This window comes from Lingula anatina, chromosome 9, assembly GCF_051362555.1.
Source record: "Lingula anatina isolate TDL-2025a chromosome 9, LinAna3.0, whole genome shotgun sequence".
NCBI classification, from domain to species: Eukaryota; Metazoa; Brachiopoda; class Lingulata; order Lingulida; family Lingulidae; genus Lingula; species Lingula anatina.
In genome coordinates this window covers 12,001,428-12,025,130 of record NC_141775.1, presented here as the reverse complement: position 1 = coordinate 12,025,130, position 23,703 = coordinate 12,001,428, and the positions used below count along the sequence as shown (strand labels likewise).

Sequence of the window (23,703 nt, the reverse complement as noted above, 5' to 3'; positions counted from 1 at the left end):
TTATGTCTCAGTGTCTCTGATCAGATTAAAAGGCATTAATACTTATGTTCTAAGGGACTTAAATGTTAAATGATAGCTCGTTACTATCAGCGGTTAAATGAAAAACAGACGGTTTCGTGTGAATGCGCCGTGGCACTGAAATAAATGCATTTATGTAAATCAGATCCGCGTATCACTTTCAAGCATCGCGTGGCGAAGATTATGTGTTTTATCTCTTAATGACGAGAATTAAGTTTTCTTATCAACTGAGGTCTACAAGCGTGTAACCGAGTCGCCAGCGAGGAGGAAATTGAATTATATGCAAATGTGGATGACGACATGATGGGCTAGCGACAGTGTGTTTTGTCACGACAACTCCTGAATAAGACCGCCGCGGTAGTGTCTGACGGTCACTTAAGAACGTGAGCGGCGCCGGTGAACACCAACTTTCCCGGCAAAACTGGCAACAGAAAGGGCTTGAGAGGTGACGTAACATCGAATCGTGCGAGACAACTGGGGCAGAGAAAACAGATTTTTCCAACCCGTTCTCCAAACTGGAGAGGCATTGGAAAGATACTCCGAGAACGAATCAAAGAACAGACTGCGGATCGCTCGTGAAGATCATTACAGAAAAGCAGAAAACTTAAAACAGACACTAAACATCAAATATGACTTCATACAAACGACTGTGCAGTTGTCTTGTGGTGGTTGTATGGCTTTGCAAAGCACAAGGTAAGAATAATTTCGTTAAATTATTTTAGCATGAAATATTGATTTTCAATAAACGTAAATGGGCATTTTTAAAAACTAGTTATCATTCTTGCATGGTAATTTTTTATTTTGATCAGTAGGACATCGTTTCCTCGAAACATCTACGAAATGACTGTTCATCGGATAAAAAATCAAAGCTCACAAAATTTAACGCCATTATCTAACCGCGTGCGATATAAATGTTTTTGGAGAACTACTTGCGGTTGAAGGATTTTTCTGCGTCACAATATTATATGTTAATACTCAAAAGCATTGAATTAAGTAACATCAGGATAGGAAAAGAAAGATTACAAAGAGATGCACTCGTATAGGGCATAGGACTGACGGGATTAGAAATAATCCTGGGAATACGAAAAGATACAGAAAGTTGAATAGATGAGAAAAGAAAAAACTGTAGATCAAAGGCAGAAAATATCCAGAACAATAGAAGCTATCTAAATAGGTGAAGCATAAAGTCAACCACTGTGCCAAGAGTAAGATGCGATAGGGGTTATCCAGAAGGGTTGCGAACCACTTTTTACTTTTTGGATCGATTCTCAACTAACAGTTGATGTTGTGTAAAAACTTAATTCATTTCACCGTCTATAACGCTTGAGTAACCACATTTTAAGATATTCCCATAGTTTGTACTTCCGGGTTTAACTGCAGTTCATTAAGACAATAATAATAATGTATTGTCAAACCTCTTTATCATATCTGAATCTTTATCTTACAATTGTTATATTTACATGCTAAGATTTGCAAGCCACTAAAACCACCATTTTAATACTGGCTATTGAAATGAATAACAGATGGATTTATTTTTCGCCAAACTGTGTCAAACTATTGGTATCAAATAGGTAATAAAAAAGCATCTTATAAATTTTACGAGGATATACCAATGAACATTAAAGGCTCGTATTTAGAGCGTTTATCTTTAATTACTATTTGAAGCCGTCTTAATTCGATTCACCGTCCAGGGCTAATAGAACGTTCGGTTAGACCCCTATACTTACCTTAAACGAAATTATTGATGCTATCTAGAGGCAAAACGGTTGTGTGTTCTTTTGGTCTCAGTCCCTTAAGCATACAGCTATTATACTAGATAAATATCTAGCTCATTCATTCATCTATTTAATCATTTATTTATTTATTTATTCAGCAAATCTTAAATTCGACTTTCACATTCATTTATTCATGCGTTGGTTATCTATATTAATTGCCTCGTAAATTAAATAATATTCTGCAGCGCGGTGAAAAGAAACTGATCCCTCATTAGATTAGTACAGGTTAGGGTTAGCGTGACGTCACTGGGTCAGCTTATAGGACGGGTCTTACCTGTATAAGTTAATAGGAATCGGGCCTGTGGTAGGTGGGATATCTCTCACATGCTACCGGATTACCAACTGACGATAACTTGATGCAGAATGAACAAACACAAGACAAAAAGGAGCCCGTTTACATCATGCTCCTTGCCTTCTGTAAAATGTTTTCGTCCGTCCTAAATAGAGTCACCGTGACCTATTTTTCTCCAAACCAGTACAACAAATAAAACCGAATTTTTTGTTATAACAATGTAAGTCATCTCAATCTGTGTCAATGTTGTATACCCGCCCCGAGAAGCGTGTGTACATCGTTAAGTCAACCACGGGTGTCTTAATTTCTTAAATGCATCTATACTTCACATATCGTCCCCTACTGTATCTTTTAGAACCCTTGTGAACAAGTAGGGGAAAGTAATGGAGACGTTTACGTTATTACACTGCCCTCCGATGTTCCAGGTCTTCCAACCTCCCCTGTATTGAACTGATTTTTAAATTCCTCTTTCAGTATTTATCATAATAGAACTTTTTGTCTTTAAATATTTATTAGTTTTAAAATTGTTTGCATTTTGAAACTATCTTAAGATGAGCACATAAAGCTTAAAGCATTTTGCCATCTTCGTATGTATATGCTATTATTTAATTCTCATGAACTAATAAATGTGTTTAAAAATACACTACTATCCTCCATTCCAGGAAATCATCTTGGGGAAGGTACCCGAAACCCTGCCAGTGACAGCTCTCCTCCCCCCTCCTCCGGCTATGGTGGGGCTCCAGGGGGTTCACCCTATGGCGGTGGGGCGTTCGGGGGTCCGACGGGTGGATTTCCTGGTCCTGGCGGTGGAGCGTATGGTGCCCCGCCAGCCGGCGGTGGTTTTTCACCGAATGCACCTCCTCCAGGCTTCTTCGGCGGTGCTGGTGGCGCCGGTCAAGGCCCTCCTAATACACCTAATGCGCCTGGGACGTTTGTTGATGGGAGTCCTTTCCCAGATTTCTCTGGACTGGCAACCAGTAACCCAAATTTCACTCCCACGAATCAGGTAGGCCCACCTCAAACGAACTTTGGAATGCCGCCACCTGGAGGCAACCCTGGCCTTCCACCTCCAGGACCCGGTAACCAAGGACCTGGCGGAGCTGGTGCATTTGGAGGACCACCCCCAGGACCGGGAAATCAGGGACCTGGCGGAGCTGGTGCATTTGGAGGACCACCTCCCGGACCCGGTAACCAAGGACCCGGTGGTGCATTTGGAGGTCCACCTCCTGGACCAGGAAATCAAGGACCTGGCGGAGCTGGTGCATTTGGAGGTCCACCTCCTGGACCGGGAAATCAAGGACCTGGCGGAGCTGGTGCATTTGGAGGACCACCCCCAGGACCGGGAAATCAAGGACCTGGCGGAGCTGGTGCATTTGGAGGACCACCCCCAGGACCGGGAAATCAAGGACCTGGCGGAGCTGGTGCATTTGGAGGACCACCTCCTGGACCGGGAAATCAAGGACCTGGCGGAGCTTTCCAAGGTCCTCCTCCCCCTAACGGAGCTTTTCAAGGCCAGGGACCACCTCCCCCTCCTGGTCCTGCCAACCAAGGTGGACCATTCCAAGGACCCCCACCCCCTACCGGCGGATTTCAAGGCCAAGGCCCCCCTCCCCCTAATGGCGGACCCCAAGGACAAGGGCCTCCTCCACCTCCGGGCCCGGCCAACCAAGGTAGACCATTCCAAGGACCTCCACCCCCAAATGGAGGATATCAAGGTCAAGGTCCCCCTCCTCCTCCTAATGGCGGACCACAAGGGCAAGGCCCTCCTCCTCCAGGCCCTGCCAACCAAGGTGGACCGTTTCAAGGACCCCCTCCCCCTCCCGGTCCTGGTAACCAGGGTGGTCAGTTTCAAGGACCCCCACCCCCGAACAATGGTTTCCAAGGACAAGGACCCCCACCCCCTAATAGTGGTTATCAAGGACAAGGCCCCCCACCCCCTCCAGGTCCCCAGGGTGGTCAGTTCCAAGGACCCCCGCCCCCCAACGGTGGATATCAAGGACAAGGTCCACCGCCTCCCAACGATGCCAGATTTCAAGGCCAAGGACCCCCTCCCGGTCCCAGTAACCAGGGTGGTCAGTTTCAAGGACCGCCGCCACCTAACGGTGGTTTCCAAGGACAAGGACAAGGACCCCCGCCCCCTAACGGTGGTTATCAAGGACAAGGGCCACCCCCTCCCAACGACGCCAGATTCCAAGGACAGGGACCCCCACCGCCTAACGGTGGTTATCAAGGACAAGGACCCCCACCCCCTAACGGTGGTTATCAAGGACAAGGACCCCCACCCCCTAGCGGTGGTTATCAAGGACAAGGATCCCCACCCCCTAACGGTGGTTTCCAAGGACAAGGACAAGGACCCCCACCCCCTAACGGTGGTTATCAAGGACAAGGACCCCCTCCTCCCAACGACGCCAGATTCCAAGGACAAGGACCACCTCCCCCTAACGCCTCTCCAAACGGAGGATACCAAGGAAATGGAGGCAACAGCGGGGTGTACCAAGGAAACAATCCAGTGCCGCTACCCAATGGAAGACCAGCCAATGGCCCCTCAAACCAGGCTGGCTCTAGGTACGGTTCTAATCCTGGCAACTCAGGCGCCCCAAGGCCTGGGGTAACTTACACCCCTGGTGGCTCACAGGGGAGTTATAACCCTGGTTCTTCAACAAGACCGGGATCAAGTGGTGGCTCTTCATCCTCCCCCTACGGCAACCCTGGGACACAATACGGAGCAGTTAGGCGCGAGACCGCTGGGGGTCAGGTCGGAGGCCCGGGGGATCAATACCCAGGGATATTTGGTGGCGCATCCTCACAGTACGGCAGAACACCGAACCGCCTCTCCCTAAGTTCGACCTACCAGGCAGTACCCTCAAAGACCACAGATGAAGTTCAACGTTGTAAGTAGTCTTAATTAAGTACTATGATGATATTCAAGGAAATGCCAAACTTGAGAAGCTGCAAATTGTCGTTACAACCTACTATAAAAAACAACTATACCTTGAAATTTGAGCAACTGTCGTTACAACCTACTATAAAAAACAACTATAACTTGAAATTTGAGCAATTGCCCATTATCAGTTTGGTATGCCACATCCAAAACTAAATATAGAAATATTTAAAAATACGTTTTCTACTTTGTGCCCTCATAATAAGGGAAAGTCACTAGTCTGCACCTTTGTTACGATACTGACTTAAAACGAGAAACATACAACCCAAAAACGTTGAAATCTCCAGAAAAAATACATGCTTTATGGGATTTTAACGGTTTTTCCTTTACACTGTATTTTTACTGTGAGCAAATGTTAGATCATCGTTCTCATATCAGCCAGCTTGCCCCAGCTGAGGTAAACCGCTCTGACCTTTGGGATATGTCACACTTGGGCTGTTCCTTAGCCCAACTGGCCCATGTAGTATTCTTTCACCCATCATTTACAGTAAATTTATACACATAATCTTTCATTCGTCTGTTTGTATGACTATAACGTTTAATTGAACATATTTTTGGTGCGCTTTAGAAGAGTTTTATCCCGCGGTCTCATTTGTGTGATTGCATTTATTTGTTTATTTACGTTTGTTTGTTAGTCTGTTTGTTTGTTTGTTTGTTTGTTTACTTACGTGCAATGCATTTTACGTTTCAGCCTCAAATGGTTGGAGTAGCTGGTCCGATTACTCCAGCTGCTGTAGAGGGGTACAGTTCCGAATGCGACAGTGCCGTAATCCGGACTCTCTAGGTGCGCCCCCTTGCGATGGTTCCGCCATAGACATGCAGGCGTGTTCTCCGGCCCCCGGGACAGCGTATGAAGACAAGTGTCTTACCCAGCCTGGGAATTTTAACTACAACCTTCGGTAGTACTGCGAACAGTGGTGGAAAAGATTGAACTTGTGCTTGCTTTAGTTGGTATTCGAATCTCTTGGCTCTGAATTATACCGCAGGGCTTTTTTTCTCGGCAATATTCTGGTTTTCTTGTTTCCAAATAAAAAACGGGAAAACTGATTTTTGCGCCAGAAAAAAGGTCGGCGTGACTTCTTTATGGTTTAAATGATATACGGAAGGAATGCACTAGTTGGGTGTTTCAATAAAAAGATGCTAGCTCATAGCAAAAATAAGAACAGATAAATTTGAATCTACAGCACATGAATGATATGGAATATGCAACTATGCCTTTTGTGCAAGTAATTCGACGTGTGACGTCATTACTATCGTCACCACTCACGTGACGTAATCAACATGGCCTTTCATCTTAAAATGTTCACTCGGAATTGAGAAGCAACATTCTCGTTTTCCAAATTAGGTACGGGCTCTTGACTTTACTTATTGTGCCAACAAAAGTGTCTCTTTGTTGATAACTTACAAGTTTCTGTGTACTTGTCTGACAAAAAAAAAACATACTGTGTATGTTGAGGATTAGGGTGATTTAATTTAGAAATATATTTATTAAATAATATTAAGAAGTGTGATTGTTGCGTTTATATTGAGTAATATTTTTATAACAAATTGTCAATTACTAGATAATATATGTAGAGTAAATTATGAATGAAACTTATCTTATGTATTTGGCAAGAACTTTAAAGATGTCAAATTACAGGATGAATTGAGCTCCTTGCCCTCATAAAACAGAAACATAACTGAAACACTTGCAAAAATCGCGTTTCATCTTAGGATATCAAATCCAACCTACCCCCCTTATCTAAATAATGATTTTTCTTGAAAATGCGCATTAAAGTACCACTTTGATTCTGTTTACATACAATCAAGGGGTGTGAAGTAATAATTGACCACCCGTCACCAAGGCGATGTGATGCCATTAATTAACATTGCTTCATGACTCGTACAACAATATCTTTATGGAATGGTTTCTGACATGAAAATGCGACCCTAGTATGCCAAAGATATCACCGAAAAATTCAAAATACATGTGCAAAAGAAAAAAAGTACAACAAAAAATTAAAACATTTATACAATATCTACAACATGTTTCGTACCTTCCAAATAAAGTTTGAAAAATAATAGAAAACGTACATTTAACAGACACAATTGTTCTTGAATTTATCTTACATAACTTTGCTAAATAGCTATTATTCGGGTAGACTGAACAGTTTCTAAAATGATATGAATCCCTCTAAATGAATGGAAATGACACGATAAATGTCACTTCTAATGGAGCATTTTCCCACAATATATCGTCGCTCTTTCTTTTCATAAATGAGATGATAACTAGCAGTAGTACAACATTAAAAAATATGCAAATCATCAACGATAAAATTCCAAATATTTTCACCATGAAACACCATTTCCAAACTTAAATTAACTTAAATAATGTTAATAGATGATAACAGTAGATTTATTGATTTCTTTTGAGTGCAAGCTTAAAGTTATTCACTGAATTAAAACAGTGTCTAATCTTTCTTTTGATCCTTTCTTTCGTTTCCTTCTCCGGTGGTTACGTATAATTTCAGACAATACACGTTTCCTTGGAAACGGCCCAAGCAGCACCACCTCCTCGTCTCTGCTGTAGTTGGCTGGAGCCTCGGCGCTGTTTCGAATACCGTACGTGAAATAGATGACGATCCCTGGAGGAGAAAAATGTGATAGTTGTCACTCCTAACACAATCTAGAATATAAACGTAAACTAGCTTACCTTTACGAGAACCAGAATTTAATCTTAATACGTCTAGGAAAAGATGACAAAATTTTAGTCAAGTAATGCGTTTTACAAAGAAACTCAAGGGCAGCATATGGTATTTTACCTGGGTCCTCTGAGCAAATTGCGTTTGCTGGGACAGTGTTTTTTTACTCCCAAAGGTGAAATTGAAGGCATTTTGTCGGGTCAAAGATCCTTAAACGCTTTTGAATTAAACTGCAATATCGCAATTACTTTACCAGTAATCTTATGTTAACCACGTGAAATGTATTATCGAGTAATGAGGTGGGGGTCGCAATAAATAAATAAATAATTAATTAATTAAATAAATGGACATGGTGGAGTCCCGTTCTTTCACACTACGTTGATTATAAGCAAGTAATATACATGTAGGATAAAATGTTTCTCTGCTCTTCTGTAGTTTACAGCATTATTTTTCACCAATATTTTACCCTTTAGAATGCACATGCGAAATATTAATCATAATTTTTACCATTATGAGTGCAATTCATCATTATCCATATCAATAATCCATTGTAATTCCCAGGCATTTTTTGTACTTTGTTATACAATCGTCTTAATCTGACTGGCATTTAATTCTCTTTACATCTATACAATGTGTTTAGTGTGTTGCCATTTTCAGCCGCTGCACTGTGATAATTTGTGCCAGGTGTCACAGTAGTGTTTGTTTTCAACATACCTACAACGAGCGAGATCCCTGTCAACAACCACGTCTTCTCGAGAATTCTCACGAGAAGATGCACCCCGACCACCACCGCCATAATTGGTATCCATGGGAACTGCGGCACCTTGTACGTAATGGCCCGGCTAGCCAACTCGTCCTGCGGCTGCATGAGAATGAACCCAGTAGCTGAGAGGATGATCATTGTGAACCCAGCGGCAAACAGAATGAGCCAGACGTACCGCTGATCACCGAGCCCCAAGGGCGCCGTTATCAGAGACACAGACAACCCTGCTGTAGACAAAAGGAGACCAAGCACTGCAAGTTTCACTTTTCGCTCTGATTTCACTGTAGGGGTCTTGTCCCCTGTGAGCCTGTTTGGTGCGCTGATGGCCGCCACCTTAATTCGGTCCTTGTATTCAGCGACTATTGCATCAATGTCAGTTTCCTCAGAACTATGACCTTCATCCATGTCTGACGATTCAGCCGTTGATTGGCTGTCTCTATTGCGCCTTTTCTGGCTTCTATGATTTCTGCCTTCACATTTGTCATCGTCTGTGTGGTCGTCTGCTGTGGTTTCTTTGGCCATTTCTTGTCTCACTATGTCTATGTCTTTCTTAATTGCATCTCTGACGTCAGACTGGTCGTTGACGTCAGTGTCAACGTAGCCAGGAAGTGACGTTTTATTGACGTCATCATCTTTGGCAAAGTCGTCGATCTCAATCATTTGAAATCTAGAGTAGAGGCAGGCCACTGAAGCCACTAAGTGATTCACAATTTCTATAGTTGCAGCCGTTAGAATCAATGTGAGAAGAGGACACAAAATGGCGGAGAAGGTCGTCACGATGCCGCAACTGAGTACGGCCACAGTTGGTCGGGAGGACCCCTCACTGTTCAGGAACAACTTCCAAAGGAGTCCGTGCGAGGTCAGTGACGTCACACTTATAATGGCGGAGATCAGACAATGGACAAGCAAGAATAACAATAGTGGTAAACTAACAGATGCGATCATATCTGTGATAACAATATTCTCGGTTCTTGCATAGGTCTCCAGCAATGGAGTTGTGTACGTCCCATTGGTTGTAGGAAACTCAGCCAGCGACACAATCACACTGGTCAGTGTCGTCATAATGGCGCCGAGTGACGTCATAGACAATACAACGAATAGTGTTGGAAACTTCATACCCCCAGCAGAGCTGACGCGGCGCATTGAAGTTCTCCTCGTGAACATGGAGGCAAAGATCAAGAAGCCATACCCGGCCCCAGCTAGCATCTGAAACGATTTGATTGTTTTCGCATGAAAACCTTGGAAAGAAAAGTAAGCATCTTGTCAATGATCAAAGGCACAAAACTACGTTACACAGTTAGAGTTTTTTCTACAACTGCTTAATTTTTGAAAGGTACTTTGGTGTCTAACATTTTGCAAAAAAAATACGTAAACAAAGGGATTATCTTTCAAAATGATGCTATCTCTTTTAAAGATATACATGTACTCATTTCTAAGGACTCACTCCATCAGAGCCATGGAAGAAAAACTCTCCCTGGAAATTTCTTCTTCGAAGGTAAAAGAGCCCCGAAATCATGACGAAACCAACAGTTGTCATCACGAGTGCCGTCATCACAAAATGCCAGTATTTGTGAAGTTGACACATGCGCAGACAGAGCGCCCAAGTGCATGCCATCACTATGCAGCCCGCAAGGAGGTCTGGGTAATCTGAGTGCCCGAGCACCCAACCGAGGTCGTCCACGTAAAAACTCCTGATTCGCAGTCCAGTGAGGAAGTCGATAGAGACACTTATCTGACGTGCGCATGACGCCACAAGGAAGATGTTTTGCATAATATCGTCCCATCCGACGAGAAATGCCGAGAACTCTCCTGTGACCCTGTAAGTGGCTGCATAGAGAGAGAATTCTCTTGCACGGCAGTACAACTCTAAGCAGCAAAGACCTGGAATGAAGAGTGGGAGATGGGATATATGGTTTGACGGGCATCATTGAACTGGAGTAAAATCAAAAATAAATAAATAAATGAATAAATAAATAAATAAATGAATAAATGAACCATGATTGATGATGATGATAATGATAATAACACTAATATTAATACTACTAATAACTTATCTAAACAGGTGTCTGTAATTCATTAGTATTAATTAGCTAACATTATATCCATAATATCTGGACGATAAAAGTTGAAACAATTTCCTGCACAAGTTTGATCTCGCCCTGACGTTATTTTTGCGGTTTACATGAGATACATACAATATGAGCAGTAACAAATCATTACAACCTCAAAACATTCACAATAAAATGACAACATAAAAAGTGCGGTTAGAACAGGAGAAAGAGTTCTCAAGCGAAATGTCATTGAATTGAATAAATCTGTGCTCACATAACAAACCAAAAAAGTTCAAAAGCAAAAACCCCAAAATGTCACTGTACTGAATACGGCAGGGTTCACGTTACGTTTTCAGACAGGCCAATTATTGATTTTTGAAGTTCTAAAAGTACATACCATGAGGCGCAGGTGCCAAATACTCGATAATCGTCTATTGCACACACGCAATACACTTTAAGAGCGCCATTCGTGTTAAAACGTTAGCTTTAAGCGGATCGTGAAACTTTTACCTAACTAACGGAACTCGCCTTTTTAAAAAGTGCACGCATCCTCAACGTGATTTACCTACCCACGAATTGAAGCAAATTATTAGGGATTGCTATGGCGACAAATTGGGATAGACTGACTAAATAGGAGACGCTTTAAATGTCACGTGCACGGGAAGCAGCTTTGTAGGACATAGAAAACATGACTTTAGGAATTTATGAACGCGTACAGTATACCTTCATTTAAAGGACATAAAATATAACTACCGGCACTTTATCAATAAAACTCTTAGGTAATGCAGTCAAAACAAAATGTGGTACAATAATTTTAATACACATACAAGATTTTGTTTAAATCATTTACTGACACTGATTTAAACATACCAAATAACACTATTGACACCCTAGAAGAGAGACAATTTGACAAACACGTCGTTATCTTTCTGTATTTACGTGTACACTGACTGTATCTAGACACATGACATTTTACGCTTGTCTAACCGCCCGGAAACCGGAACAACACGGACATCGAGTCAGACTGTTTTGTTTGTTTGTGTTTATTTTTGTGGTTGGCATTCACAGGCCGGTTTCACAAAATATTATACCTCTGAAATTGGTCCCAAATTTTTAACCAAAAACCAGTCTTCTTCAGATGAAAATTGATCCATTGAAATAACGTTAAAACAAAGGGTTGTTCAGAAGCAATGGTTATCTTGTTCTTGTCGTAAATTGAGCACATTATTAAATTTCATTGGACTAGTGTCACAATAGACCGACATTTTCGTCTAAAAGTTTTAGGAATTTTTTTGGCTAACCTTCCGTTGTGACACGGGCCCCCAGCAGCACTGCCAGACCCATTGTATTCCGTTTCTTAGGCTTTATTTTGTCCCGAAATGAATATTGATTGCTAGTCGAATGAAGAAAAGGCTTTATCTTTATCCGGAAGTGATTGAAATTGCTGCTATTTGAGTGGTGGTTTATTGCATGAAGAACATGAACAACAGCAAGTCAAGAAATGTGGTTATGGAAGCTGTTTACCAACACGACTTGACTTGGTTTGGGTCTCACGCAATAGCAAACCGATCTGTAGGAAAATCATGCTAACTTGTAGTTGTTATCATGCCTTCTCTGCTTTGAATTTTCTTGTAAAAATCTCCTCGCAAAGTTTCCCTCACAAGGTAAATTAAGTTTTATCTTTACTTACTTTGCTCTTGCTATACCGCATGTACTATATATACATCGGTACCGTGGTATCTTTGCATTTTGTTTAAGACTTGTCAGTGTAAAATTCTGACAAATGCAAAACTGTATCATTAAGAGCTAAATGGATTATCATTATTATTATTATTATTATTATTATGACAATTACCTCCCCGTGGATTTGGAAATAAACTGACTGTAGAAGATACCTTTATAAATTGAAAAAGTGAAGTAGAACGACTCAAAATCACTCTGTGTAAACGATCCTATAAAAGCGGTTTGCGTGACAGTCATGTGATAGTCATGTGACAGTTATGTTGTATAATTCATGTTGAATTCCACCACTTATAGTACTTTATTACAGCCTGGATGTGAAAGTGAATATGCATTAAATTTGGGTCACCGCTCTCTCTCTCTCTCTCTCTCTCTGTCTCTCTCTCTCTCTCTCTCTAGTTGATTGCGACTAATGAAAAGAATTTCGTCAAAGTCTAGATCGATCTAATATGGCTATCTGCTTTTTAAACTTAAGATAAAAAACATACAAATATATATCAAGCGCGATGTGGTGTCTCTTTTAACGGGTTGCCAGATGACGCGAGTAAGCCCGATTTTCAGTCCTAAGTCCTGGTTTGAGCACACCTCTGGGTAATATTCCACACTTGTATGCCAGGGTGTCATGTTAGCTACACGAGTGCGTTGACAGCTTCTGATGTATGAGAAATAAGATCTAAGATAAATAGCTGAGAAAATAGTATATAGCGGTGAAATTAAAACAGGTTTGCGTACATTTTTTCCCTGAGTGCGAAAGAGATCTACATGATCTATATAGAAAAACATGCAAACTGTCCTTTTTCTTGTGACTTGCAATGCAAATTTTCTTCATTCAACATACAAAACTAGGCCGAATTAGCCAGTGAATGGATTTTTGAATCACGTTTTTTATCCGCACGTCTCAAAAATTAAACTGGAGAACCCAAGATAATATTACTAACGTGGATTCTGAGTCTAGACGACGCTTTAATGATTTAGGCTACTTACAAAAAGACCAGAATAAATAGACACAATAAAGAGAATAAACATAGCGCTAAGGGTTGTTAATTAAACTTCTCATCGCGGCACTGATGATACCCGCAGACGAAGCAAGCAATTTACATTGTCAAAAGCTAAGTAAATATTCATATGTAATACTGTCTACGTATTGATTGTGATCGGGAGTTTTCCTTCGTTAGATGAAAAAAATATACACCATAGTGTAGTCAGAGCTGTTATTGTAGCGTCTTTTTTTCACGTTTTCTATACGTAGTGCTTTTTGACCAAATGATTAATCACGGCTGACAATTTATCACAATCTATCTGTGACAAATAAATAAATGATAAAGCCTCCCGTCTAACACTATATCATAATGTAGTAGCTTTCATGATGTATTAGTCGGATTATTAGTGGTTATTGGAGAAAGTCTATTGCATTCTAATAGAGAAGGGGATGGAGAGTTTTTTTAACATAGAGAGAGGTTTGCTTGTACGTGTGTGTGTGTGTGTGTGTGTGTGTGAGAGAGAGAGAGAGAGAGAGAGAGAGAGAGATGAAAAGAGTTAGTGTGCGCGTGACTGGCAGATCCGGGTTTTTTCTGAGTGACAGGAGAAAGATAAGCGATTCAAAGAAATCAAAGAAGGAAAAATGATGGGGCGAGATAAGACGATAAGCCAGAAATTTATCATCAAATATCACCCAGCTTTGACAATCACTCAAATTACCAGGACACCAAAGTTGACAATACGACACACTCAGTTGCGACGCAGAGTCCCGATGTCTGTGTGTCATCCAGGAAATGGGAATGCGGGATATTGAAAAAGGATTTGTGCGATATTAAAAAAAATTATATAGGCGTTTAGATGCATCTCTTAATTAGCCAGCTGCAAAGACATGGATCACAATACCAGCATAGACTGTACCTTTGATGTACGCAATTTACCCTGAGTGTCAAATAGCACTGGAGCCTCGCCTGTATATAATCACCACACCTGGTACTGGCAGTATAGAGCTTAATTTCCAGTAACCTCTTAGGCTCTGACACTCCGGGTGCTGCAGTTTCATTTGATGACTAAAACCACTATGATTTTGAATCTTGCTACATATTCAGTTGTGAAGGTTATTCGCCATCTTTTACCAAATATCAAAATGAAGTAAATAACTGATAAAAAATAAAACACATAAAGCACTGATAAAAATAAATAAATAAATAAATAAATAAATAAATAAATGCAAGAGCAAAATTATCCTTCCAGACTTTGAGCAAGCACGCAGAATTTTCCAAAAACAAACATATCTTTTTAATAACTGAAATATGACGATAGGTCGGTGAATACGCTCTCCATCCTCTCTATGACTGCAGTTTCCAAACATTGGCCTCAGTTGGGACTGCGGTAACCAGACTTTAGAATAGTTGGGGTAACTCTGGCTTCACATCCCATTGTTTCCCAATAAATGGTGAATTCATGTTTCAGTGGGATTGTGGGATATGCGGTTAGAAATCCAATGTTGCTTTTTATGAAAGAGATTAAAGGGATAACCACTATTCATATATATATATATATATATATTGGATTTAAAGCCCCACAATAATTTCATTGTACACAACACACAGATATATATGTAATAAATTCTATTTTTTTTCACTTAACCCTCAAGAGACCAAGCTATTTTACTGACTGAAATGACCAAGTGGGGTCATCTATGACCCCATTATGCTCTGTACAGGGATCCTTATTATATAAGGCTGTTGATGGTTTATCACACCTATACTACTCCTAGGATTTAAGACAAGTATTTAATAATGATCTAATTTAATAAGTATTCGGTAATAATACTTTTATTGCATAGAATAACCAAGCACAGATTTTAAGAACAACATTACACCGGCATTTAGACAGTCCTTGTCAGTCTCTACTTGCAGAAGTATTTCTCTTTTTATTTGCCACACTAAATGAAAAAAGTACATTACAAAATTACTTTGAGTAAAAATATTTTGACTTATTTTGAGATAGCATCCTGCTAAATTCAATAAGAATAATTAGCTGACTTGCTGAGTAGGGAATACCCTAATGCTGGTAAGGAAGTCATACTACTCAGAACACATTCAATCAACCTACATGTACATGTATATTACTACCACATCTGTGTATAAAACAAAATCCACACATACAATTTGTTAATATATGTATAATATGATGTTAACAGAATTCTTTAGATTTCCAAAATACCCGAAAATTGTAACCGTCAAAATGAGAGACCCAATTATGAGAACACGTTCCAACAAAGCTATTGAAATTAGATTCAGCGATGCACTGTTAGTAACACTTCAAGCACAATCTTCACAAACCACTTATCTGTGCCTTTGTTTTGGGCACACTGGCTGGCTGCATGAAACACATGCATATGACATTTCTCTGTCAGTGTTGCTAGGGCAAAACATTTGAATAAAATTTAAAAACTAATATTTAAAAGCCAATGCTTCTCTTTGGGGTCATAAATGACCCCACAAGAGTTTGTGATGTATACGCCATACTAATTGATTGATCCCTACAAAAAACTGTGAAAGTGTGTAGGATTAGTAGACTGACAAACTCATGCAAGGAAAGAAAATTCGAATAAAAAATAAAGAGATGGCACATTAAATCATATGGCTGGGGTCGTAAATGACCCCACTTGGTCACTTGAGGGTTAAACGGCAGTTATAGCAATTATTCTGAAATCTGTGCTTGCCATCGGTCCGCGTAGAGCTTCATGGATGGCTGCCCTCCGAAATACATGTAATCTCTAAAGAGCTTATTACCAAAAAAAAAAAAAAAAAAACACTTAAAAAAACATGACTGACTTTGAATGTCGGTACGGAGTCATCAACCATGGGAAAGTATGGGAAATCGTCGTTTACCCAGGGGAAATCCGTTTTATGGCAGTTTTTTTCCGACAAAATGAGGACCTGTTATCAGTGTAACAATTACTACAGATGATATCACTTAAACTTTTATATGATGGCATTGATTTTATTTCAGAAACGGTAGTTTTGGCAGTTTTGTTTCGGCGTGTTTTGCCCGATGTTCAAACGTGTAAACCCGACCGGTTGGGCTCTGAAGGTGTAGGAACATTGCAATATACACGGCCGTGCAAAGCCTGGGCCTTGAATTATTAATCACCACCTGTTTCGCGTTCAGTTGAATTTCTGACTCATTGTAGTCTGACTTTCCATACATGCGGGCGCTGCCAATTGAAACTCTGAGCTCGGAGAACACATTAGCGTTCTAGATTAAATCCCAAGTGACAAAATCAACGCAATTATTCGAAGGAAAAAAAACATTTTCTAAGCCACCACAAGGTTGGAATCTGGGAGCGAACATGGCGCTAAAAGCCCTGGGAATGAGCCGGGCCCAAAACGGCCATCAGCGCTTTGGAAAAAGGATTAATAACAAAAAAGTGCAACCAAAGAAAAGCATTTGATTTCCATACTGCTTTTGTTTTCGTAACAGGTTTAGACAAACGCTGTCGTCGTGTAGCTAGCTATGGCGCCTATAGTCAATTTGCTTCGAACGTGTCATGGCGGTATACGACTTGTGAACTTAATACAAGACTTGAGAATATATACATATTCGAACATATATTCATTTCCATAGAAAAATACATACATTGATGGATCACATTTTGTTACACTGTTGCTGAAGTAAAAGGGGCAAAAGAATACTTACAGCAGGGGCAGATTTAGGCCGTCTTCTGGGTCTTCTGGAAGACGCTCAGAATTTCAAGTCTTTTCAAGATTTTATATAGACGGGTATCTAACTTTTTCTGTCGGAAGACGGTCAAAAATGAGGATGGAAGGAAGATAATTTGGAAGACTGTCAGAAAATATCTCTGGATCCGCCCCTGCTTACAAGCCCTTGACTTAATATCAGCACTAATGTTATCTGACAAGAGAAAGCAAGATACAATCTATACATCAAAATGATAATAAACCATACGTCAGACGTTATACACTGTAGATTACACAACAAACATATTTTATATGCGATACACGGCGACATGAGTAGAAAAGGTCTTGAAGAGCCATGGGATAATAATAATAATAATAATAATAATAATAATAATAATAAAACATCTAGCTCTTCCGTCCTTGTCAATTTGGATTATAATGACTTTGATGAAAAGGATGAAGCCGACATGAAACCATTCCGACTGTACAAATAATTGTGTCATTTATTTATTTATTTATTTATTTATTTATTTATTTATTTATTTATTTATTTATTTATTGACCTAATATTAGTGCAGTGAAACAGCTACTGTAACATTGTGAGGTTTAAAGACAATGAATAATACTGCACAAACGCTAAGGGATAAAAAGTATGGAATTCATTTTCAAAAATATTTCTACGTAGAACCGTAGCCAGGGGGGGTTCGGGAGGTTCGATCTGGGTAAAATTTGATGAAGGTTCATGAAGTTTTTATGGAAAAAGGTCCACTTTTTCAGAAAAAGAACCCCCCTCTTGAAATTGCAGGCTACAGGCTTTGAACTTTTCATGTGTTAATAATACACATGTATTCCATAGTGCTTGCTCAAAGACATGCCCTCTCGATTATGGGCTCATTCCCAATAGAACTATCGGTCTACGTTGTGGGGACTTTCGCTGAATGCAATCAGATTAACAGGTTACTACGCCTTCTCTTGTTTCAAACATTCTCGTAATCGCCCGATTTTCCGTATTCTACTCAATACCAGAAAGTGTGTTAATATCTGATTGCATTCAATGAAAGCCTTCGTTGGATCGATCTACGTAGACCGATAGCTTCGTTGGAAATGAGCCCTATGATATAATAAAATACATGACACTTTCAAAGTTACAGTAATGGACATGGAAAAAGCGTGGCGTTAAAAGCGACAAAAGACCTAACTGATCTAACGCTCTCGTGAGATGAAATGGCTACATTTAAGAACTGTAAACCCTATTTGATCAATTTTACCGGATTATTGACCAGTTGTTTTGTTCAAATAAATGGACTTGCAGATGCACTAAATGCATGAAATGTGCGGAGCAGGTAGAGTTATTGTACATGCAGGTGCTTTATATGCATGACAGCGGCACTTATTATGCAACTGGAAGAGATACTGCGATGAATATTGCGAGTCATGGAACAGTGACACCGTGCATAGAACGCGCGTTAAAAACATATAAAAAAAAGTCTTCCGAAGAGGAAGGAAGGAAGGAAGGGGAGGAAGGAAGGAAGGGAGGGAGGGAGAGAGAGAGGAATGAATAAAGTATGGAGGCAAGGAAGGAATGAGTGAAGAAAGGAATACGGTGTGGAGACAAGGAATGAAGAAACGCAGGCAGGAAGGTAGGAAGGGATGTAGAAAGGGGTGTAGAAAGGAATGAAGGACGGTAAGGAACCTATAATAAAATAAATATAGAAAAAAGAAAGAAATGCGCAATAAGAGAATGACTGAAAAGTTACACAAACGGCACTTACCAGACAGAGTAGCCGCCAGAGCCGCTACGACCATTGACACAATAGCTGACGGACCTGCGATATTAACGACGAGATGTCCAGAAACCAGAAATGTCCCAAGTAGCAAAGAACTCCCTACACCCCATCGTGGAGGGGTGGCTGTCTCCGTCTCGTCCACCGTCTGCCCCCCTCCCTCCTGTGGCAATAGATACTGTCTCTTGGTCCGCGTAAGACTTTCATACATGCCGCCCAACCAACGACTGCACTGCTGCATATTGGTATATGTATATTATAGCACATATACACATTTACTTATTTCTCTTACAGCTGCACATATGTCAGCTGATATGCTAGCTGGCGTAGGTTTACTGTCAATAACGCTCTGCTGAACACACGCGTATTAAAGCACACGGTGGCACACTTAGGTGAGACAGCTACTGTGACGCGTCATGGCGAAAACAACGTGAGCTGTGACTCAACGTATTTTCCAGCTTGCCAGAACTTTCAGGTGTCTCGTTGGTATTAGTGAATCATAAACGCAGTTAATTCTAGGCGCTGAGATGCATTGTTGGAAGAGAATGTTGTGAACGATCTGTCCAAAAGTGCGTTCAGATCTGTCTCTGTAGTCACGTGATACCAGCAGAAGCAGACGATAATCACGCAGTTGGCTTAACAAGCTGCTGGGCCGCATTCAGCACGGTGTCAGTAAAGTCCGCTTTATGATAATAATAAAAATGACGATAACTCATTCAAAATTACAATAACAGGCTGAAGTTTTACATATATGGTGTAAATACAATAGGACTGTGTAGGGCAGTTTACCTGATAAAGCATATGCAATAGAGGGACTGGAAATTAAAAGTATAATTTTCGCCGATAAATCTAATATAAAGGCAATGTGAATAAATGACGTCTAAAACGCTCAGTTCATCTTCGACCTTAGCTTTATCTTTGATGAGGTGACTCTTGGATTCAGCCACAGTAATGTGATTCTACCATTATTCCGATCTTCATTCGATCTGGTGTAAGGATGCGATTTCGGATGAGGAGAGCCCGCGTGCACGTGTGCGCGAGCGTGTGTGTGTGTGTGGGGGGGGGGGGGGTGCACTCAAATGCATTCTTCAGTATTCAAAGCTAAAACGCCTTTTGTTTCAAGCGCATTGAATGGGGCCCTAGACCTCGTGCAGACTAATTGCTGGGTTTAAACATCCATTATCTCGCTAAGATGTTGTTACCACAACCCAGCCCGTCAAACAACACGTAATAAAATGCATAGCTGTTTTTGGTTTCTAAATATACTCCGCACTTCAGTTTTAGTGCATAAAGTGGGAAAGCACCCCCCCCCCCCCCAAAAAAAAAAAAAAAAAAAAAAAAATCTCCCAAAATATTCACAGACATATTGCAGTTGAAACTGTAGCTAAAAAAAGAGATGGTCAAAGATTATATTCGAGTTTTAAACGCCAAGCTGCTCTATGCCTTTCAATAATATTTCCTCTTTAAATGTGCTTTTGTGGAAATCGATCACTGTATCATGTCAGTGTTGTATTGTGTCATATTATGTGACAGCCGCGGTTACGAGATAATCGCAGCACATTGATTTTAGTTCGTTTTAACCTATGCCATAAAGAGGTGATGTTTTGATGATTTGCTAAGGAAAGAGAATCATTCAGGAAGGAAATGAAATATTACAATTTCACATCTATCCGAGTTCTCTAACGATTTATAAAATATTATTTTGTCGTATTATCATTTACATTTTGTCTTGGTGGATTGTTATTTGAATATTGTTATCAAAACAATAACTACGGGTTATAAGGGGTGAACCCCCGCACCTAAGGGGAGAACATGCACGTGCTCGTGTGCTCGCTCGTGCTTTCGCGGGTCCTGGCACCCACCCTGGGATCAGCGTATTTATAACATAAAGCTGGGTAAATTGCAGACGATGTAATCATCTCGTTAGTCTCAACAAAGTTAAAGGAGAATTTAGGCTATGAGTTTGATATGTAGCAAGGAATTCGAACAAATTACAAAGCGCGCGAGAGAGAGAGAGAGAGAGAGAGAGAGAGAGAGAGAGAGAGAGAACAATGCAATTAAGAGAGACCGCAAGGCAAACATAATTTTTTTTTCACATCTAAATGCACAGATAACAGTAAAACACCACTGTGTATTACTATATTATATTACTTTAGACCGACATTTGCAGTAACGACTTGGTGGCTAATCAAGCGTTTTATTTTAAGCACAGATGATGCACGAATGCTTAGCTTTACCCTAATCGACTAGTAATATTCTTGTTTCTCAAGTATTTCAGCTTGAATGGCCACATCTAGCAGTCACTAATTATACGCTTCTATCTCTCCTCGCGTCACGATAACATGATTTAATTACATTGTTGTTGACTAATGTTGTGGTCTGTAGCCGTGTGTGTGTGTGTGTGTGTGTGTGTGTGTGTGTGTGTGTAGGCCTATTTAAGATCGCGTTTGCTTGCGTGTTTAGAAATGAACACATTTGGTGCGTATGTACATGTGTACATGTATAAGCGTGTACGTTTCTGCACGTGTGCGTGTGTGTGTGTGCGTGCGCGTGTGCGTGCGCGTCTTCACATGTCTTATGCTGTGTCATGTTTGCGCGCGCATGTTAATATCCGCACGTGCCTGACAGAGTATTACTATCGGTTGTTCAAAAGTCGTCACATTCAAGATAGTCAAATCGTTTGAGAGAAAACTCTTGCTGTAATGATTTTTCCCCATTTCTGCCTTTTACGTGCCTGTCTGCCTACCTTCACGCAGAACGAAATAATGAGAGAGAGAGAGAGAGAGAGAGAGAGAGAGAGAGAGAACACATATAACTTTTATGACATAATACAAATACATTATAGCGCAAAGAGGTAAAGCAGTGCTAATGATGATGAAACGGTTACACAATAACTGAAGTGGGACAGACGCAGTCTAATTTGATGGATGCTAATTGCTATGTAAGAATGTTTCCTAGCGCTGAGTTTGCGTGTTAAAAAATTGCTTTACTTCAGGAAAATTCTACCTGGTGGGTAGATGCGAACAAGTAATCTTTTCAACAAGTTACTTTTCAAAATATTTTTCAAAAAAATACATTTAATTAAATAAAAGGATAAGCCAGGGAGAAAGAGAGAGAATGAGAGAGAGAGAGAGAGAGATCATGAGAAGAGAGAAGCATTCAACATGCCAGGCAACATAATAACGAACGTATTAAAGCGCATAGAGACAATACAGAGTTAATGATGATGAAATGGTAAGCTGACACATGCACCTGGATTACATCACCCAGGGCAACTTGTGTTATGTCCTAATTGATGGGATACAGACGCGATATGAATTGATAGAATGTTTTTGCAGTCTCACCCTGAGAGAGAGAGAGAGAGAGAGAGAGAGAGAGAGAGAGAGAGAGACTATAATTCTAAGTTGATATTATGAAAAAAACATCAATTTTACATCTTACAAAATGACAGCAACAATGCAAAAAATCATGACTCGCTCTTGCAAATTATTTCTGACATCAAGTGGTTTGTCTTCATACGGGTAATTAGGGAATTTAATTAGACTAAATAGTTCTGGCAGCTGTCATCTTCAAGTATAACCTTGCGTTATATCAACTCTACACTTAAAAAAATTGACAAAAAATCCTTGGATTTGTATTTTGACCAGGCCATTTTGGGTAGATATCTGCTATTTATTCAGTACATCTTTCCATGTCTTGTTTTTTACTTTTCTTTCTTTTTTATCATTCTATTGAACATTTTCAATGAACATGTCGCCTGGCACTGACAACACTGTAAAATATAGCCCTTACATGTACTTGATTCCTGATTGTGATTTCACCTCAGTTGAAATATAAAGTAAGCAAATCAAAATGAAGAAATAATTAGAGACCCACCAATTTTTTCTTAGTTAAATTAATTAAATTATTTTTATTGTTTGTCTTGTTTCCAGTACGACCCCTTTCATTGCATTTGCACTCCTTTGTCGAGCTAGTGGGAGGTGATTCCGTTGTGATAGCGGATCTGTATGTGTGAAGGAACACAATCACGGATAAGAGGACATATGTATATTAGTGTTTTATTGGATATAAATGATATTGATGTACACTAGTGATGGAACTCTCTCTCTCTCTCTCTCTCTCTCTTCATTTCTCCTTCCTTTTTCTCTCAACACACCTCCCTCTTCATTCCTCCCTCCCACCCTCAGTCTCTCTCACTCCATACGTGTAGGCCTACCTCCCTCCCCTCCCCCCCCCTCCCCCCCTCTCTCTCTCTCTGTTATGACACAATAAAAACCTAACAAACACAATGCATATGGAGGATCACCCCGCCGGTGGCTTTGACCTCCATACAAATGAGCCTGCAATATTCACGGCGGCGATCCTTCACTGCCAGGCCATTTTAACCAGTGATCTCATTTTCCGCATTGTCTCCGTTTTCCTCTGTGTGTCTTCTCGCTTTACACATAGCGCTCCACTCAATGAATGCGCGGCCTCGGTGAACGCAGTGAAATTTAAGCCCCTAGGTCAAATCTCATCTCATCCCATCCTTTCATGCGACGAGGACGCGGAAACGAGATTGAGGAAGACGGGAACAAGACGCGGGACGCTGCACGTCTGCAATGGACTCCAAAAATCGCGACCGGAGCTCGGATTTGGGACCATTTGGGTACAGATATTTGGAAGACTATGTGAGATATTTGAGCTTGGACTGTGTTTTGGCTGGAAAAAAGATTGTGCAGACGATGGAATTGGCGACACTTATTAGTCATTAGACGGAGGGAGGGTCGAGAGAGTGAAGTGACATTTGCGCAGACGACACCAAGGGGCAACAACAAAGGTAAATGCGTAATACTAAGCGTTCATATTAAGATGCGTATTTCAGCTGTTGGCCTTTGCTATTATGAATTGTAAATAGAAGGCCTACTCAAAGGTATAGGCCTGTCTCTTTTAAGGATTTATTAATGGGGTTCCTTAGGTTTGTTTCCAGTTAG

The 23,703-nt window shown here is 40.5% G+C and overlaps 2 protein-coding genes across 3 annotated transcripts; one reads left to right on the top strand and one right to left on the bottom strand.

Moving 5' to 3' along the window:
• The first annotated feature begins 351 nt into the window (after nt 1-351).
• On the top strand, nt 352-6,537 carry LOC106154200 (uncharacterized). 2 transcript variants are annotated; one of them, XM_086995080.1, is made up of 4 exons: nt 352-711; nt 2,748-3,176; nt 3,231-4,976; nt 5,718-6,537. In XM_086995080.1, exons 1-4 carry the CDS (start codon nt 648-650, stop codon nt 5,927-5,929), a joined length of 2,451 nt encoding a protein of 816 aa, XP_086851206.1. In that variant the 5' UTR covers nt 352-647; the 3' UTR covers nt 5,930-6,537. The 2 variants fall into 2 exon arrangements, with proteins under 2 accessions (XP_086851206.1, XP_086851205.1); XM_086995079.1 differs by having other exon boundaries at nt 2,748-4,976.
• On the bottom strand, nt 6,478-19,400 carry LOC106155729 (solute carrier family 7 member 14). The gene is made up of 4 exons (XM_013530699.2): nt 18,719-19,400; nt 9,915-10,351; nt 8,422-9,676; nt 6,478-7,650 (listed from the first exon to the last, which is right to left on the bottom strand). The coding sequence occupies exons 1-4, from the start codon at nt 18,969-18,971 to the stop codon at nt 7,457-7,459; spliced, it is 2,139 nt and encodes a 712-aa protein (XP_013386153.2). The 5' UTR covers nt 18,972-19,400; the 3' UTR covers nt 6,478-7,456.
• Between the last annotated feature and the right edge of the window lie 4,303 nt (nt 19,401-23,703).